This window comes from Chiloscyllium punctatum, chromosome 20 (genome assembly GCF_047496795.1).
Source record: "Chiloscyllium punctatum isolate Juve2018m chromosome 20, sChiPun1.3, whole genome shotgun sequence".
NCBI lineage: Eukaryota > Metazoa > Chordata > Chondrichthyes > Orectolobiformes > Hemiscylliidae > Chiloscyllium > Chiloscyllium punctatum.
In genome coordinates, this window is record NC_092758.1 from 88,827,740 (window position 1) to 88,846,776 (window position 19,037).

The following is a 19,037-nucleotide window of genomic DNA, read 5'->3' on the forward strand; positions in this document are numbered from 1 at the left end:
ATCTCAGTCTGTGGAAAGAGTGCTAGAGGATACTTCCTGGGGTAGAATGTGCAATATTTAATTTTAAATAAATTCCACTGCTTCGTTTCCACCAATTTAAATACTGTGACACCAAGAAAATTAATGGCTTTCTTTGATCTCACTTGTCCTGAGCTATAGTAACAGAAAAATTGAAAGCCAAGGAGAAAGTTAGCTCACAGGCACAATTCCAAAATCTCTGGAGGCAGAGAGAGAGGAATGGTGAAAAAGAGAGGAAAAAAGACTCAAGGATAGCTTCCAGTGGGGCTTGTCCAATCAAATCAAATGGAATGATCAAGTAAAATTATCTGTGGTGAGATTACCACAGGGTTGCCATAGTTAGTAGGCTCTCCTAGGTAGTGAAGGAGTTGGTTTGAATTACATGTGACCTGCAATGCTGGATGCAGTTCAAGATCCTGTCAAATATGTAGGATGCCATAAAACGGAGGACTATTTGCGAAAAAGCATCAAGTTAAACCAGGTAGTGGCAAGAGAATCGCAAAACTATTTTTGTAGGATCAGAAAAGCAAAGTGAGCATAACATAGGATATGGTTATCCATTCCCTTGCCCCTCACAAACCTCCCCCTCTCTGCTAACAAGATCAATCTCTAACAGACCTGATATTCACTAGCAAGCTACAGTTCTCTGAAGGCATATTAAATGAAGCACACAGTCTTTAGTCAGACGACATTATCCATCATATAATAAAGTATAGCTACACAACTAAAAAAAAAATGTGCCAACCCCCAGATTTCCAAAAAGGTAACTAACAGACCAAGAAAGGGCTTGGGTCAGCGTCTCAAAATCCTGGCATTCCTTCCCAAACAATATTATGGATCTACCTGCAGCACATGGAATTCAGGGATTCAAAAGAGCAACTAAGGACAGACAATAAATGCTGGCCCAGCTATCAATACCCACACTCCAAGTGAATAATAACAAAAAGGTGCCAGGAGATTGAAAGTAGTTGAACTATTGAAACCATGCTTCAATCACTAGCCATATAAACAATCCTATCAATTGTGGGTGGCACGGTGGCACAGTGGTTAGCACTGCTGCCTCACAGTGCCAGAGACCCGGGTTCAATTCCCGCCTCAGGCGACTGACTGTGTGGAGTTTGCACATTCTCCCAGTGTCTGCGGTTTCCTCCCACAGTCACAAAGATGTGCAGGTCAGGTGAATTGGCTATGCTAAATTGCCCGCAGTGTTAGGCAAGGGGTAGATGTATGGGTGGGTTGTGCTTCAGCGGGGCGGTGTGGACTTGTTGGGCCGAAGGGCCTGTTTCCACACGAAGTAATCTAATCGTTAGTTCCATAAAGTCTTCAGTGTTTTTCCAACTTTGCTCCATAAATCAGAATAGGATCTTATGCTTCAGATTATTCTAAACATCATAATATTAGAGAGTAAAATATTTACCATTGCTTTACCCTCACTCATTTCATCACCAGAATCATCGGAAACTTCTTCAGAGGATAACTGATAATAGATTTTCACATATTCTTGGTAGTTTTTCATCTTTGCTTCAAAGGCATCTTCTAAGCGATCCTTTTGCTCCTCAAGCTGCTCTCTGAAAGATTGAAAACAGATCGAATTTCACCCCATTTCCACAAGGATACAGCCTTCAATTCAAGGAAACATCCTTCCATAATATTCACTTTGGTGTTCAGGGTCAAAGTAACATTCAGCTGAACAAAAGCCACTGAACAGGACCGAAAAAACCCAGACTTGCAAGACAAAAATCAAACCTCAAGACTAAAAAAAAAGTCAAGGAATGGCTGGCATGTCATGCTTGATCCTTTTCTCGTATATAAAAATGTTCAGGGCAGTTCCAGATTGTGATCTTTAGTATTTCAGGAATGCTACTGAAGGGAAAGATATGCTTACCATGCTTTTTAGCTTGCACTCATCAGGACAAGTGTAAAAATAACATTTCAGACAATTGCAAACATTTGTACGAAAGATAGAGTGAGTGTTTGTCAGCAAGTTGACTGATTTACCAAGGTACTCCCTCAACAAAAGCAACAGCGGGGTTAGGGCTTTAAGCTCCTTAAGCTACAAGGTAATTCTAAAACAAGATGCAAGGTTTGAAATGTAAATCCTTGTGTACAGAAAACAGGTCCCTGCTCAAAACTGTATGTCACTTCTGACAAGAATAAATAAGCCACATTATGAACTTTGACTGATTGACAAATGTAGCTATTTGATTGTTGTGCAAATACTGTCCAGTCATGGAAGCAAATAGTTTTGAGCAACCAAGGAAGAGGCTTGGTAACAAACAAACATCCCTTTCTCTTGTCGCAGAAATTATTCTGATCATTTGAAATTTGGCATTCTTGCATTTATCTTGATGAGTGCAAGACAAAAGGCTTCAGCAACATGTCTCTCTTTCTAGCAATGTTCAAGCAACTATTTCAAAAAGAAAAGATTGTGGAAGGTAGGATTGAACCATCTCCACCAACATGTATTGTAAAATATAGCTCAGTGTACATACCAGACCAGGATATAGAAACTGAACAACAGTTTGGCTCAGTGATTATCTGGAGGTAGGGAACATGTTCCCTTTCCAGGAGTGGCGACAGAATTTCTACACTTTATTGCAGTACTGAGGGGCTGCAGAAAATTCCAGATAACATTTTAAATCAAAGCCAAACGCCCATTCCATTGGGTTATAAGAGACAACATGAAACCACTTTCCAAACAACGACACGTGCCCTGGCTAGCATTCCTTCCAATTTTCTTTTCAGCCACACAGACCTCCAAGGCCTGTTCATGGCTGCAACTTTCGAAACCAGAAGTCAAAAGTTGTGATTGGTGTGCAGATGGCAAATGCAGATCACTGGAGCGTGCAGTTTAGAGGGAACAGTCGTTCTAGCTATGATCTTTCATTAGATTTCTACTTGATGGAAATTGCTTTTGTACGCAAGTGTCTATAATTAGATTGTGAAACACTCTGCTTTGTCCCAGAGACATGAAAAGGTATCACAGGCATAGGTCTCAAAACGGGTAGTTTTGGCCAAAATAGTATGAGCCCAGTAAAACATCTTCATAGTCTGGCAGTATTTTAGACTTTAGTAAGATAATAAATAATATCACACTATAAACTGAGTACCCACCTCCAGTGTCTTTCCATGATGTTGTATTGTTCCATCATCTCACTGACAACACTTTGCCTGATTTCGCTCTCCATTATCAGCTTGTCTTGCTTCTCCTTAATCAGGTGTTGCTGCAGGCTCTCAATAATTTTCTGCAATGACTGAGGAACACAAACTCATCGTCAGTTAAATAATAAAAGCACGAGATGGAACAACTGTTCTTTGCAACTTTTGATAAGTGTAGGCAAAAGTATTAGAAATTAAGTAGCAATATTAGAACATTGCCTGAAGACAAGGTGATCCAGTTAACAAATCTGTGCAAGTGTATTTCCAATGCAAGGTCAACCACTTGAGATGTTAACTTGGTCTCTATCCCTAACTATCAGATCTGTTGGAGTTTTTGTAGCATTTCCTGTTTTCATTTCAACCAGAGTATTTTCAGGCACAAACAAAATTGGGGATGGGTTGGGCTGCTGGGGAGAGGAGAGAAAAAAAGAGAGAGAGAGAGAGAGAGAGAGAGAGAGAGAGGGAAAAAAGAGAAAGAAAGGGAGAGAGAGAGAGAGAGAGAGAGAGAGAGAGAGGGAGAGAGAGAGAGAGAGAGAGAGAGAGAGAGAGAGAGGAGAGAAAAAGAAAGAGGAGAGAAAAAGAAGAGGCGAGGAGAGGTGAGAGGGAGAAATCAATACAGATTTTGAAGTGTATGAAAAAAGGATGTTTATGAAGAATTGCAACACAAACAGAATTGAACTTCTGGGAGTTCAGTTTGCAGACATGATAATAGAAAAGATAGCAGTCTGGACAAGAGTCAAGCTTCAAGTAATCCCTACCCACGAAAGCACAAGAATTTGAAGAAATCCAACCATGGCCTGTATGCACAAGTGAGTGCAGGCACTTGGCTATGCCAGTGGGCTGAGGCTCTTGTGCACACCAACCTAACAGTCACCCCAACATTGTGGGTAAGGATATTGTTGCCGTGAGTGCAGGCAGCCAACTCAAAAAAGGGAAAAAAAGAATTTCAGTCAGTTAAAGCAAAAGCCTCAAAAATAAACTGTGACAATCCTCCATCTAATTCTTCACAATGAATCCAGAGACTGAATCATATGACAACTTTTTTTGGACTCCCTTCTCATTTTATGCACATGTTCCATTATTTCTTCATGTTTAATAACTAAGAAACTCACTGTTAATTCAAGAAAGTCTGATTAAAGTAGGTCCTTTTAAAGCAGATTAAACTGGACTGGAGAAAGAGGTATCCATAGAGGAATGCAGCATTCATAAATTAAGCCTGTAGTAACTAATCAAGGGGATGGATAAGTAATGAGGGGAAGCCACTCATGGCTCCTCATCTCAGAGCTTGGTGATTTTGGGAATTGGGAATATAACTTGGACAACCTCATCCAGGATCTAGTTATAACATTTATCATGTTACCTCTAAAAGCTTAATTACAAGTGAGTTAACATTTATCATTTTACCTTAAAATGTTATTGGGGGATTCAATATAAAATTAAATAGTCAAAACTATTCATCTTGATATCTATTCTTTCTGTACCTGATTGGACATTAAACTTTACACTTGCTTTTCAGAGATTAGACCGCTTATTTCACTGTTTGCTTTCTATCAACTGGTCTCGTTCACCCAGGTGCCAAGTTTCTTTAACTGTAATCTTACCAACTTGAACAATCAGCTACTTATCATACAACAAATGTCAAAACACATGATCTGTTAAGACACTGTCCAACATAATTTTGCTAATTATACATGCAACTGTGATGAACTGACATTGAATTTTTTTTTTAAGTTTATGTAGAGGGAAACTAGAGCTGTACAGCCATAATCTTAGCATACACAAAGATTCAAGAGATACCAAAGTTCAAGAACCACTGAATTTCTGTCATGTGCTATGTCCTAACATGCAATCACCTCCTTATCCAGCGTACTGATATCAGTCTCATCTTCACTGTCATCCTCTTCATCCAATTCCTCCTGTTCTTCAAGAGGTGTTTGAGCATTGCAGTTATTCCAGCCGTCATGTTCTCGCAGTAGTGAGCGGAAGGAAGGAAACAGCTTAGATGAAGGTGCTTGTATCAGCTAGAATAAACAGGACAACAACCAGATATATGATTAAACTAGCTTTGTGTGATACATACAACAGAAGATTAAGCACAAAACAGTATTGCCAATAAGTTTGGCCTCCTACAGGATTAGGACCAGTTCAAAAACTGTGCCACTGAGTACATTAAACTATATTTTAATAGTCATAGAATGTCTTACATCAAAATTATGGTACACTAGTCTCATTTACCACAATTTCTGCTCTGAAAAATTAAAAATATATAAAGAATTCATTGTGAACGATTCACTACAAGAATCACAGGAGATTTTACATCACATATGCAAGAAGAAAACCAAATTAAATAGTGCTCCCAAACATCAATCTGACAGGATTCTTGTAATATCTTGCACCATTCATTGACTTTCAAAAGCAGAATATAGAGCAAGTTAGGAATTGCTTACCTGGCTAGCAATAGCAGAAAATTTCATGACCTGCAAGGTTTCGTCATACATGGATGCACATTGGTTAATGTTCACAATCATACAAGACATCCCGTGGTTAGAAAAAAACCCCTGGAACACACGAGTCAATTTACTATCCCGGAAAGGCACCACATTAGGCTTTGACCTGAGAACACAAAGTTCAGAAATCTGGTCACCCAAAACAAAGGTGGATCAAAAGAGTACTAGAAGGTGCAACTAGCCCACTAGTTTCAAGGCACCCTAGCATTCCAAGCACTAAGCACAGTCAGAGACACTTAGTACACAGTTGAGCAGAACGTTAAAAACCCAACAAAAGACAGGACAGCCAAATCCTCTGGAACTGGAATTGAAAACTTTTTCCCATTCAATTTCCACACTTTTTTTGTGGTTATGGTCCAGTTAAAAAAAAACTTTCACTTCACATGCACACAATTTGATGCTTTTATGCTAATTTCCATTTCTTCTGGTTAATAAAACCAGATCGTATCTGCTGGCCATCTGACATTTTTGAAAATCTGCAAGAGCTGCAGCAATGAAATGAGCAAGATCATGGGGTACGTACTTGTTATGCTGGTTCTGGCGAAGGGCACGGATGCACCTGCCTAGTGTGTGCAGAGAAGTGTTAATATTAGTTGCCTCCTTCATCCGGTCACCACATTTCTGTTCTTTGCAGCGCTCTGAACCCGCCAAGTCACACAAAATTAATCTGCAGTAAAGAAAATGAAGCTGTTTTTATTTAAAGTCTTAAGTTCCTGATCTCAAAAAAGACAAACAAAAAAGAAAGTTTTTGTACCAACAACATTTAAAAGGTAGAAATGGGAAGTAAGAGAGAAACTCAGCAATTCTGGCAGCAACTGTTAAGAGAAAAAGAGTCAATGTTTGGAGTCCGATACGACTCTTCATATTGCACCCAGTCCTTTGTTTCTCTCTCTCTCTACAGATGCTGCAAAAAACTGGAGTTCCTCCAATACTGGTTTTTATTTCAATACTGCATCCACAGTACTTTAGAGTTATAGAGATGTACAGCATGGAAACAGACCCTTTGGTCCAACCCGCCCATGCAGACCAGATATCCCAACCTAATCTAGTCCCGCTTGCCAGCACCTGGCCCATATCCCTCCAAACCCTTCCTATTCATATTCCCATCCAAATGCCTTTTAAATGTTGCAATTATACCAGCCTCCACCACTTCCTCTGGCAGCTCATTCCATACACGTACCACCATCTGCATGAAAAAGTTGTCCCTCCGGTCTCTTTTATATCTTTCCCTTCTCACCCTAAACCTACGTTCTCTAGTTCTGGACTCCCCAGCCCAGGAAAAAAGTCTTTGCCTATTTACCACATCCATGCCCCTCATAATTTTGTAAACCTCTATAAGGTCACCCCTCAGCCTCCGACGCTCCAGGAAAAACAGCTCTAGCCTGTTCAGCCTCTCCCTATAGCTCAAATCCTCCAACCCTGGCAACATCCTTATAAATCTTTTCTGAACCCTTTCAAGTTTCACAACATCTTTCCGATAGAAAGGAGACCAGAATTGCATGCAATATTTGTTTTTATTTTAAACAGAAAAAGTTAATATCTTCCCCTATCCAGCCCTCATAAATTGAGTTTTGGCTTAAGTGATCCTGCACCAGTAGAAATTGACATCACTATAGCTAGAAGAGAGGCATTTTGCCCACTTTGGCAACAGCTTAGATTTCAGATGAGACCACAGGTAAAAAGACTCACAATAAGAGAGTGCTGATCTTATTGTTCCAATGATGCAAGACCATTACAGTTCCATTGCTTCTTCAGAAACAAATTTCACTTGCATCTGCAAATTGCAGTTCAAGAATTCCATGGTAGCCCATGCAGATCATACCACAGGAAGATATCAACGGATCGATTGGTCAGATGGGCAAAAAGAGTAAATGCAATTTAGATCAGAGGTTCATAGCTCCTTGAAAGTGGAGTCTCAGGTAGGATAGTGAAAAGGCATTTAGCATGTTTTCTTTTATTGGTCAGAGCATTGAGTACGGAGTTGGGAGGTTATGTTGTGGCTATACAGGACATTAGTTAGGCCACTTTTGGAACATGGTATGCAATTCTGGTCTCCGTCCTATGAGAAGGATGTTGCGAGACTTGAAAGGCTCAGAAAAGATTTCAAGAATGTTGCCAGGGTTGAAGGATTTGAGTTATATGAAGAGGCTGGATACGCTGAGGCTGTCTGGAACATCAGAGGCTGAGGAGTGACCTTATAGAGGTGTATAAAATCATAAAGGAACATGGGTAAAGTAAACAGACAAGATCTTTTCCCTGGGTTGGTGGGGTGGGGAGGGAAAGAGGAGGAGAGAGAAGAGAAAGAGTCCAGAACTAGAGGTCATAGGTTTAGGGTGGAAGGGGGAAAAGATTTAGTTCTCTTTTAAAGAGGGCAACTTTTTCACGCAGAGAGAGTAGTGCATGTATGGAATGAGCTGCCAAAGGAAGTGGTAGAGGCTGGCACAATAACAACATTTGAAAAGGCATTTGGATGGGTATATTAGTAGGAAGGGTTTAGAGGAAATGGGGCAAGTGCTGGCAAATGGGACTGGATTATCTGTTTGGCATGGATGAGTTGGACCGAGTGTCTGTTTCAGTGCTGTACAACGTGACTGCATAAGATAATGCATTTGGACTGGCCTGAAAAGACAAGGAAATACACAATAAATCCTTGGAAAATAGAGGAAGAGGGGGATCTGGATTGTAAATACAGACTGCAGAGGGTAGTCAGGTAAGCAAATAAAAAAAAGTTAGTTCAGCATGCATACTGGACACTTCATTCGCCAAGAATAGGCATTGAAGAGCAAAGAGTTATGCTACAGTTACATAAACAGTTAAGCCACCACCAGAACACTAAGTACACATCAAGAAAAAACAAAGTTCATCGATGTGCACAAAATTCTAAACTACAGGGCTACAGACTAAGAGCGGGAAAGTGGCTGGCACAGGCAGAATACACTGAATGGTCTTCTGTGCCACAAACTTTGTTTGTATCAAACATGAATAAATAGTCAGGAGAAAAACAAAAATATTTATACAGATGAACACTTACTCGCTGGTTTTAAAAACAGCCTTCCAATCTTCAGACACGTGCAGGATCCGAATGGAGAAGATACTGTGGCTATAAAACAAAATGAGGAGGGTGCAGAAATAGAAGTAGAAAAAGCAAAAAATTATTATTATTATTTCCTTGCACAATAAAGTCACAGCTCATCAGGATACAGAAAGGAACAGTATAATTCAAATGCATTTTTAAATAGCCAAATCTTATAGGAAACAGTTACTTTCATTTCTCAAAATAATTTCATCCAAAACAAAAATAGCCCTTTCTCAAAATGTGAAGGTGGTATGACCTATGGATCTCTCTTAAAACTGTAAGAAAATCAAGATTAAGGGCAACATTTTAACTCAGTCAAAAAACCACCCACCTAAGTCAAATTTGAAATTAATGTTGTTTTAAATACCCTGCTGTGTGCAAAGAAATCAGGCAGACAGGATTAGAGGTCAGCTGGAGTTGACAGGATGTGATGGTAAATCAGAGTCTTTTGAAAAAAAAAATCAAAAATATTTTTCTTGAGGAAATGGTTGTGGGGCATTTTAAATCAACCTGTATTCCAGAGGCTGCCTTTAATGAAGGAACAGGTAGAATCCAGAATGAAAAGCATTACCTCCTGCTGGAGTTTAGGTTTATGTGCGTGCTGGATATGCTTTGGTTTTTACGCCCAACTTTCAGTATTTTCCAGGCTTCTTCTGCATCCATCACATTGATCCAGGTGAGATCTGGAACGGAACCAACAAAAAAAATTTGTAATTGGTCAAAAGGAAAACTTTTGTAAAAGATTTGTTTCACTAATATCCAGAATAAGGGTCATCAACAATGATACACAATTGCCCTCTAGAGGTGGAGTTGCCTTAAACAGCTTAGGTAGTGTAGATGCACCCAGAGTGCTATTAGGAAGATGGATGCTTCACAATTCTGACCCAGCTACATTCCGATTTCTGACCTTAATGACAGAAAAGGTCAATGATAAAGCAGACAAAATAATTGGACCGAGGACACTACGCTGAGGAAGTGGGGCTCATGTGGCACAGGAGTAGTGTCCTTACCACTGAGGTAGGAGATGTGATTTCAAGCCCCACCTGCTCCAGAGCTATGCAACAACATCTTTGAACAGGTCGATTAGAAAATCAAGTAGTACAGTGGCTCAGTGGTTAGCATTGCTGCCCCACAGCGCCAGGGACCACGTCAATTCCACCTTCAGAGTTTGCACATTCTCCCTGTGTCTGTGTGGGTTTCCTCCCACAGTCCAAAAATGCACAGGTTAGATGGATTGGCTATGCTAAATTACCTAGTGTTCAGGCATGTGTAGGTTAGGTAGATTAGCCATAGGAAATATAGGATTAGGACAAGGTTGAGTATGGGATGCTGTTGACTCGGTGGCCAAATGGCCTGCGCCCACACGGAGGGATTCTATGAAAATATTTACCTTACGAACCAGCTCCGATTAGATGATTGACTAATAACCACATTATCCTCCTTTGTGCTCAGTATGACTCCTTATTAGAGGGATCATCAACTTCCCAGCATAATGGTAATGGCAGACTAGGGGCATGCCAGAACACAAAGTTAAGGATTATGATTGAATAAGGTCAAGTGCAGATGATGGTCCAGCATGCCTCATGGCTGCAGAGGCATCAGTTGCTAAATTTGTCTTAAAATCTATCCCATTAAGCATAGGGTGGTGCCACACAATATGGAGGGCGCACTCAATGCACAGTCAGCAATCACTGCACAGATTATAATTTGACCGTGTTACTACAACCTCCTAAAATACCAACACTGAACTTTACACCATAAAACACAATTACTATAAGCACACTCATCCCAAACAGACTGACAGTAGGGTTATGTAATGTTATCATATTGTTTCAATCAAGTTATTTTGTTGAAAGTCCATCCTGCTTCAGCAAGTGTCAAGGATAGACTGTTTGAACATGGGACCGAGTCAGCACATAACTCTGTCTTTCATTTCATTACATCCTCAGCTTTTACAAAAAATGGTTGAGCACAATCTCCACTTTCAGATAATGGAAACAAACATACCTGAATTAGTATATTATTCTGGAAAATAAGCAAAAGTTGTGAACAGCCATTGGTACCTTTTACGTAGCTATTTCCATTCTTATCCTCACATAGCTTTAAGGTTTGTCGTTTGCCATTCACAGTGGGACTAGTGTCCAGCAAGTCATAGATGAGCTCATTATAAATCTCAAAGAAGGAGACCCAAATAGAGTAGTGTATATTCTGCTCCTGACGAAGAATAACTGTATCATGATCAGCCCAGCGGGATGCAGACTCTGAAAGGTCAAAGGAAAAAGAGAAAAAAGAAAGAAATGGCAAAAAACAGTGAACCTTTCAGAAAACTGTTGTGAAAGTTAGAAGAAAGTATAGTAATATCCTGAAACAAACTTATTCAATTGCACTGCACACAGACATTTAAGCAATATTCAACACTTATTAAAACTTGCCTCAGTTTGACCACTGAGAAAGACTGAAAATGTTGAAAAACAAAAAAGTGAAACAAACATACAATACACGAAACAGCCAAATTGGACAACTGGGAAAAGCTATGCAATGTATTAGACAACAGTCATCCCTCTGTCATCAAACACAATTAACTGGCGATTAATTTCATTGAATTCTGTGGAGACCTTTCTCTTCACCCTCAAGTTTGGATACCCTAAAAATAACATGTCAAAAAGCAATATTTTAGTTCTGAAATTCAAGGACCATTGCCACTCCAAGTTCTTTTGTTACAGCACTTTTGAGACTGTCCTCACAACCACTGTAGAAAAGCAGAAATTCAAGAAAATTTTTTTTTTTAAAATCCAGAATTGATCACTGCTCAAAATTCTCAATTTGAGCATAACATCCAAAGCTCAGACATTTCAAATGCGAGACCACCTCACCTTCCAAATTACTGGCAGAGGACATGCCCCCAATGCCACTATCAGAATCACAGCTGAGAGCTGCCCTCAGTGTAAACTCTGTGCTCATGTTCTTCTTCATTGGAGTGTGCAGATCCTCCTAATTAAAATCAATAATTGACAAAAGGTTAGTTTAACAAATAAAGCTCTCCGCTCAACACCAACATTCAAGTCATTTCAATCCTAGTACACCAACAGGGGAAAATGGTGAGCTGGATGGGTTTAAGGGAAGCATACATTAAAGTTAAAGTTAAAGTTAGAGTTGCCACCGAGGCTTGAGGGTTTCAAGATGGAAACTTATCAGCAACTTCAAGGGCTATTAGGGATAGGGATTAAACACACTTTGCTGGCAACACTCACATCCCATAAATTAAACAGAAATCAAGTTGCAAGCAATGTTTGCACAAAGGAAGAGAAAACACTACTGAAGCCCAGAATTTTATGTTTCTCAAATCCTCAGTGAGTACAAAAATTCAACTTAGACTAACCAGCCTTTAGGAAGTGCAAGTAGAAGGTTATCCTATTTGGGACCAGTTTTATTTTTAAATCCAGTTATCCCAACACCACATACATAACTTTTGACATGGGGAAATCTGAAGCACAAACGTTCCATTCTATTCCAGACTCATCCTGTCAAGGTCTTAATACTGCGATGCCCAATCTGAACACTTTAGTAGAGGTCAGCTGGCCTTTGCAAACCATAAGAAATGCAAAAAACATTTTCCAATTTGTTAAAACATATGCAAAAAGTTTGATTACATCTCCTTTCTGAGCAAAATGTATCATGTTCATTTAGTCCCACAGATCTGGTTGAAGTAGATAATAAACAACATCAGAATAGGTCAAAACAGTGCCTGTAGACAAGGGGAACAAGATACATGGTCAGGGAAGACAGATTGGTGCAATACTCAAAACTGGCTGGGAAGAACTACCTGCTTCATTTTTTGTCCTATGCAATTAGAGTCATAGTGTTCTAGAGGTGTGCAGCACAGAAACAGACCCTTCGATTCAACTCATCCATGCCAACCAGATCTCAACTTAAATCTAGTCCCAGCTGCCAGCACCCAGTCCATATCTCTCCAAATCCTTCCTATTCGTGTACCAATCCAGATGCCTCTTAAATGTTGCAATTGTACCAGTCTCCTCCACTTCCTCTGGCAGCTCATTCCATACACTCACCACCTTCTGTGAAAAAGTTGCCCCTTAGGTCTCTTAAATCTTTCTCCTCTCACCATAAACCTATGCCCTCCAGTTCTGGATACCCCCCACCCCAGGGAAAAGACTATTTATCCTATCCATACCCCTCAAATTTTATAAAGCTCTCTAAAGTCACCCCTCAGCCTCCGACACTCCAGGGAAAACAGCCCCAGCCTATGCAACCTCTCCCTATCGCTTTCAACATTCTTGTAATTCTTTTTCGAAACCCTTTCCAGTTACACAACAGCCTTCCAATAGGAAGGAGACAAAAATGGCATGCAATGGCCTAACCAAAGTCCTGTACAGTGACAACATGACCGCCCAACTCCTGTACTCAATGCTCTGACAATGAAAGTAAAGCATACCAAACGCTTTCTTCACTATCCTATCTACCTGCAACTCTACTTCCAAGGAGCTATGAACCTGCACTCCAAGGTCTCTTTGTTCAGCAACACTCCCTAGGACCTTACCATTACGTGTATAAGGCCTGTTAAGATTTGATTTCCCAAAATGCAACACTTTGCATTTATCTAAATTAAACTCCATCTGCCACTCCTCAGTCCATTGGTCCATCTGAACAAGATCCCATTGTTATCAGAGATAACCTTCTTCGCTGTCCGATACACATCCAATTCTGGTGTCATCTGCAAACTTACTCACTATACCTCCTATGCTCATACCCAAATCATTTATATAAATGACAAAACGTAGAGGACCCAGCACTGATCCTGTCACACTCCATTGACCAAAGGCCTCCAGTCTGAAAAGCAACCCACCACCACCCCCCTCTGACTTCTACCTTTGAGCCAGTTCTGTATCCAAATGGCTAGTTCTCTCTATATTCCATGAGATCTAACCTTGGTAACCAGTCTCCCACAGGGAACCTTGCCAAATGCCTTACTAAAGTCCATACAGATAATGTCCACCGCTCTGCCCTCATCAATCCTTTGTTACATCTTCAAAAGAACGCAAATCAAGTTCGTGAGATATTTTCCACACACAAACTCATGTTGACTATCCCTTTCCAAATACATGTACGTCCTGTCCCTCAGGATTTCTTCCAACAACTTGCCCACCATCGACGTCAGGCTCATTGGTGTATAGTTCCCTGGCTCGTCCTTACCACTTTTCTTAAATAGTGGTATCACGTCAGCCAACCACTAGTCTTCCAACACCTCAATTGTGATTATCGATGATATAAATATCTCAACAAAGGAGCCCAACAATCACTTCCCTGTCTTCCCACAAAGTTCTAGGGTACACCTAATCAGGCCCTGGGGATTTATCCACCTTTATGCTTTTCAAGGCATCCAACACTTCCTCTTCTGTAATATGCACATTTTGCAAGATGTCGCCATTTCCCTACATTCTATATCTTCCATGTCCTTCTCCACAGTAAACACTGATGCAAAATACTCACTTAGTATCATCCCCACCTCCTGAGGTTCCACACAAAGGCCATCTTACTGATCTTTAAGGGGCCCTATTCTCTCCCTAGTTACCCTTTTGTCCTTAATGTATTTGTAAAAACCCTTTGGTTTGCCTTAAGACTATTTGCTAAAGCTATCCCATGTTTCCTTTTTGCCCTCCTAATTTCCCTCTTAAGTATACTCCTACTGCCTTTACACTCTAAGGATTCATTTGAACTATCTTGTTATACTTAATATATGCTTCCTTCTTTTTCTTAACCAAACCCTCAATTTCTTTTGTTATCTAGCATTCCCTACACCTACCATCTTTTCCTTTCACCCAAACAGGAATATACGGTCTCTGGACTCTCTATCTCATTTCTGAAGGCTTCCAATTTCCAGCTGTTCCTTTACCTGCGAACATTTGCCCCCAATCAGCTTTTGAAAGTTCTTGCCTAATACTGTCAAAATTAGTCTTCCTCCAATTTAGAACTTCAAGTTTTAGATCTGGTCTATCTTTTTCCAACACTAATTAAATTATGGTCGCTGGCCTCAAAGTGCTCCCTCAGGGACACCTTCCCTATTTTCCAAGAGTAGGTACATCCACATACTAAAAATCAGAAAATTTTCTTGTACACATTTAAATTCCTCTCCAACTAAACCCTTAACACTATGGCAGTCCTAGTCTATGTTTGGAAAGTTAAAACCCCCTACCATAACCACCCTATCATTCTCACATAACAAATCTCCTTACAAAATTTGTTTCTCAATTTCCCACTGACTATTAGGGGATCTATAATACAATCCCAATAAGGTGAGCATCCCTTTCTTATTTCTCAGTTCCACCCAAAACTCTTCCCTGGATGTATTTGCGGGAATATCTTCCCTAAGTATGTTATCCCTTGCCAAAAACACCACTCCCCCTTCTCTCTTGCCTTCCTTTCTATCCTTCCTGTAGCATTTTATCCTGGAACATTAAGCTGCCAGTTCTACCATAGAAGTTTCACAAAAAAAAAGGAACTCAGTCCAAACATCCTCATAAAATAACAGGTTACAATAAGAGATCTCTTGAACCAATAACAGTAGGGATGGAAAGCTTCACGGGTTAAAAAAATAAGTAAATACACAAAAATGGAAACCAGAGCACATTCTGCAGTGCAATACTTTCTGTTCTAAGCTCAAAAGATTGACAGGAGCAATCTGCACATTATGTTCAACAGGGCATACACAAGGCCCCTCTATTGACATTCACATTTTAAACTCCTGTAATCACGTGTTTTCAGTTAGAAACATTAGCACCAACCTCTCTGGCACCACCAAGTAATGAAACTTTTTTCAGCTCTTCTTGTCTCACCATCTTGTTATCCAGCTTAATTACATCATTACACAGGTTAGGCTTCAGGTCCATCCTGGGATATAGTTTTCCCTGTATGCTGTTGAATACCATGGCCAACGATCGAGGGAGTATTCCATTCTCACGCCTACTGCCTACAATGGAAAGAGATCCTTTAAAAATCATACACTAAACACTCCAAGATAACGTGATACATCAAGTGCATGAGAGTAGACATTAATTGTATTTGACCTTGAATGGTATATGTTTTGCCAGAGTTTGTTACACCATAGGTATAAACCAAACGATTCTGTCCCTCCAGTGCTTCCTTTACCAAGTTCTTCATGACAACATCAAAGACTATTTTCTGGTTTGTCTCAGGGGGAAATATCTGAGGGAACAAACAAAATAAATGTTGGGAGTTTATACATTAAAGTCAGAATAATGCCAGGATCTTTTTAATGGTTTGTGATCATTAATGGTTATATTTTAATACAACATTTTATATTGTTCTGGCTGCCTACATAATTAAAATTTAACACCTTATCATAGAATGTTAAGTAGTAAATTTGATTGGATTTCCTTCATGAGCTAATATTAAGATACAGTAAGCAACGACACAAGTATGTATCACATGCTAAGGAGGATCATATGACTTTGCACCTATTGTTTCCAAACATTGCTAACTCACAATGAAGAATCCAACAATATACACCCCTTGTAACTTTCCCACAAAGCATTAGAATTTGAATCTTAGGCGACTAGCTTCCCTAAAGAAAATTAACAAATCAGATTGTTTTCTTGCTTATACCAGAAATAAAATTAGAACAAGCTTTACTGCTGGTGATCGATTCAAGAAAACTTGAAACTGAGGAAAGAATGTCTGGAGACTGTCGCTTGAAATTACTAGTCAGTGAATTCAGGATACAGGAACCCATCAGAACCTGGAAACAATTGTGAACTGCTTGCTGTACATTGGAACATGAATAGACCATTTGGGCCATTGAGGTGCTTCACCAATCAACATGCTAATAGCTGATCCTCCAGCTCAAGAAAGACCATAAGATTTTCCCCACATCATGACATCTCTAGCTTCTAAAAATCAATTTCTTTCATCTCCACACCTTCTGTGGCAGAGAATTCCTCAGGTTCATCTTTCAAGGAAGAACTTTCTCCTTATCTCAATCAAAAATTATATATCCAGAGATCACAATCCTTTGTTGTGATCCATCCATTGGGGAAACATCACCCCTGAAAGCAATTGGTTCAGCCTTGCTAGGATGTTGCATTATAATGAAATATCTTCTCATTCTTGTAAACTCTCGTAAGTAAAGGCTTCATTGACCTAAATCTCTCCTCATACAACACAACTGCCATCCCAAGATTGAATTAATCAAACTGGTGAATATTGGCTGCACTACTTCTATGGCAAGCAGCTTTTCAAAGGCAAGGAGACCAAAACTGTACACAATACTCCAGGTGTAGTCTCACCAAGGCACTATACAACTGCAGAGAGACTTCCTTGCTCCTAGAGTCAAATCTTTTGCAATGAAGGCCAACATACCATTTGCCTTCCTAACTTGTCATACCTGGATGTTTGCTTTCAATGACCAGTGTACAAGGACACCCAAGTGTTTCATACACCAACCTTCAAATAATACTCTGCCATTGTTTTGCCTTTTGAAGTGGACAAATTTATATTTAGTCACATTAAACTGCATGTGATATATGTGCCTATTCACTCAACTTGTCTAAACCATCCCGAAATCATCCTTACGCCCACCTCACCACTCGTGCAGTTTTGCATGGTCAGCAAACTTTGACATATTACTTTATTCCCTCAACCAAATCGAGGAAGTATATTGTGAGAGATGGTAGGCTCAGGGACTTTGTAGAATGCAGCCCATTTTAGCATTCACACCTTGAGGTCAAAGTACAAACACCCTGCTTCAGAGATTCAAGCCCAACAGTCAGGTCAACAATTGCTCATGCTCAGGGCAGTGTACTGCTGGAGAGTCATTGCATATATTTAAGACAGAAATAGGTTCTTGATTAGAAGAGGATCAAGGGTTAGGAGAATGGGATTGGGAAACATTTCAGCCATGATCAAAAGCTGGAACAAACATAATTGGCTAAATGCCCTAATTCAGCTCCTATACATTATGGTGTTATGAAATAGCTGGGGCCTAAGCACAGTGGACTATAATTCCCCAGTGAAGCATGAGCCAAATCTAAAAGACGAAGGTCCCTCTAATGTAAACGACAAGTTGCCTACAAAAAGATAGTGTTTAGCCATAGTACTATGATCAAATTATGAAATCTTGCTATGTCATTCTTTTAACTCTTTACTCAGAAGTCCAAAACTTGATCTGTGGATATCATAATCGCTTGTCAGTCAGTCAATGCCAATAATTGACATCAATCACTTCAGTCAATTGTATCTCACCACACTTCTAGACCTTCCCACTGATTTTATCTTGTCAGATGCTTGGCCTCAAAAATATTAAAGTGTTTATCCTAGTTTCAAATCCCTTCATACCATTACTCACCTTCAGCACTATAACCCTTTGAAAATAGGCACCCTCCAAATCAAACCTCACTGAATTAATGATACAGATGATAATCTGCATTAAAAAGGAATGTACTGCATACAACACATTCACATTTCACTGAACTCTCATGTAGTCCAATTACTTTCATCCCCCTCTATGTTCTCACTTAAATTAGGCTCCCTTGTAACAAAAGCAGAAAAAAAAAATCCACGCAAGTCAATCACAATTTAATTGTAACAATATCCAACAAAATGGTTGGCTCACCTTTAATTTTGACAACTTATGTAAATACTTAAATTTATACTTCAAACCTGAGAGAAGGTGAATTTATGTACAGCCTGGCCAATTCCCCGCTCTGAGCTCCGCATGGCGAATGAGTCTTTGGGAGCTCGTAGTAAAAGTGTTTCAGAACCCTCAATGAAAACACAATCCTGTGGGAATTTGAAAAATAAATCCATATTGAACAGGTGTTTCCAAAATTTAAAGCTAGGTGTACTAAAGTTTAAATTAGATCGGTTTCACTTGAAGTACCACTTCATTATGTTAGCACAATAGGCATTCTGGGAGAATCTGAAGATAGAAGGAAGGTAAAGAACTGATTCAGTCACAACGTGGTTTCCCTTTTTGGATAACAATACCTTGTTTATACGGCTTGGTGTTATTAGAGTTGAACTTGTTTTGATTTAATTAAACAATTTAGTAACTTCAGAAATTATAACACCTAAAAAAAAGGTGAAGCCTCATTATATATTGTGCCCATTGTGGTGGTAATCTACGAGCAACAAGATCCAAAGCCATACTTAATTGGAACAATCACTTAAAAAGGAAAGATAAAATGCCTATAAAAAAGGAAGTACGTCAAATTATATCTAGTTGCATACTTAAAAGGTCAATC

General features: G+C 39.6%; 1 protein-coding gene across 2 annotated transcripts in view; it reads right to left on the reverse strand.

Annotated features, from left to right (window-relative positions):
* The window catches only part of kif20a (kinesin family member 20A), a 54,030-nt gene that overhangs the window by 16,061 nt on the left and 18,932 nt on the right, over nucleotides 1–19,037 (reverse strand). Inside the window, exons 3-14 of one of the 2 annotated variants that reach the window (XM_072591182.1) lie at nucleotides 18,454–18,573; nucleotides 15,843–15,981; nucleotides 15,561–15,745; nucleotides 11,634–11,751; nucleotides 10,824–11,021; nucleotides 9,332–9,443; nucleotides 8,716–8,784; nucleotides 6,208–6,351; nucleotides 5,625–5,790; nucleotides 5,031–5,198; nucleotides 3,133–3,272; nucleotides 1,436–1,586 (exon numbers count right to left, since the gene is read on the reverse strand). In XM_072591182.1, the coding sequence (XP_072447283.1) occupies nucleotides 1,436–1,586; nucleotides 3,133–3,272; nucleotides 5,031–5,198; nucleotides 5,625–5,790; nucleotides 6,208–6,351; nucleotides 8,716–8,784; nucleotides 9,332–9,443; nucleotides 10,824–11,021; nucleotides 11,634–11,751; nucleotides 15,561–15,745; nucleotides 15,843–15,981; nucleotides 18,454–18,573 (1,710 nt within the window). Of the gene's footprint in view, nucleotides 1–1,435; nucleotides 1,587–3,132; nucleotides 3,273–5,030; nucleotides 5,199–5,624; nucleotides 5,791–6,207; nucleotides 6,352–8,715; nucleotides 8,785–9,331; nucleotides 9,444–10,823; nucleotides 11,022–11,633; nucleotides 11,752–15,560; nucleotides 15,764–15,842; nucleotides 15,982–18,453; nucleotides 18,574–19,037 lie in introns of both variants that reach the window. The other variant, XM_072591181.1, reaches the window with a different exon arrangement.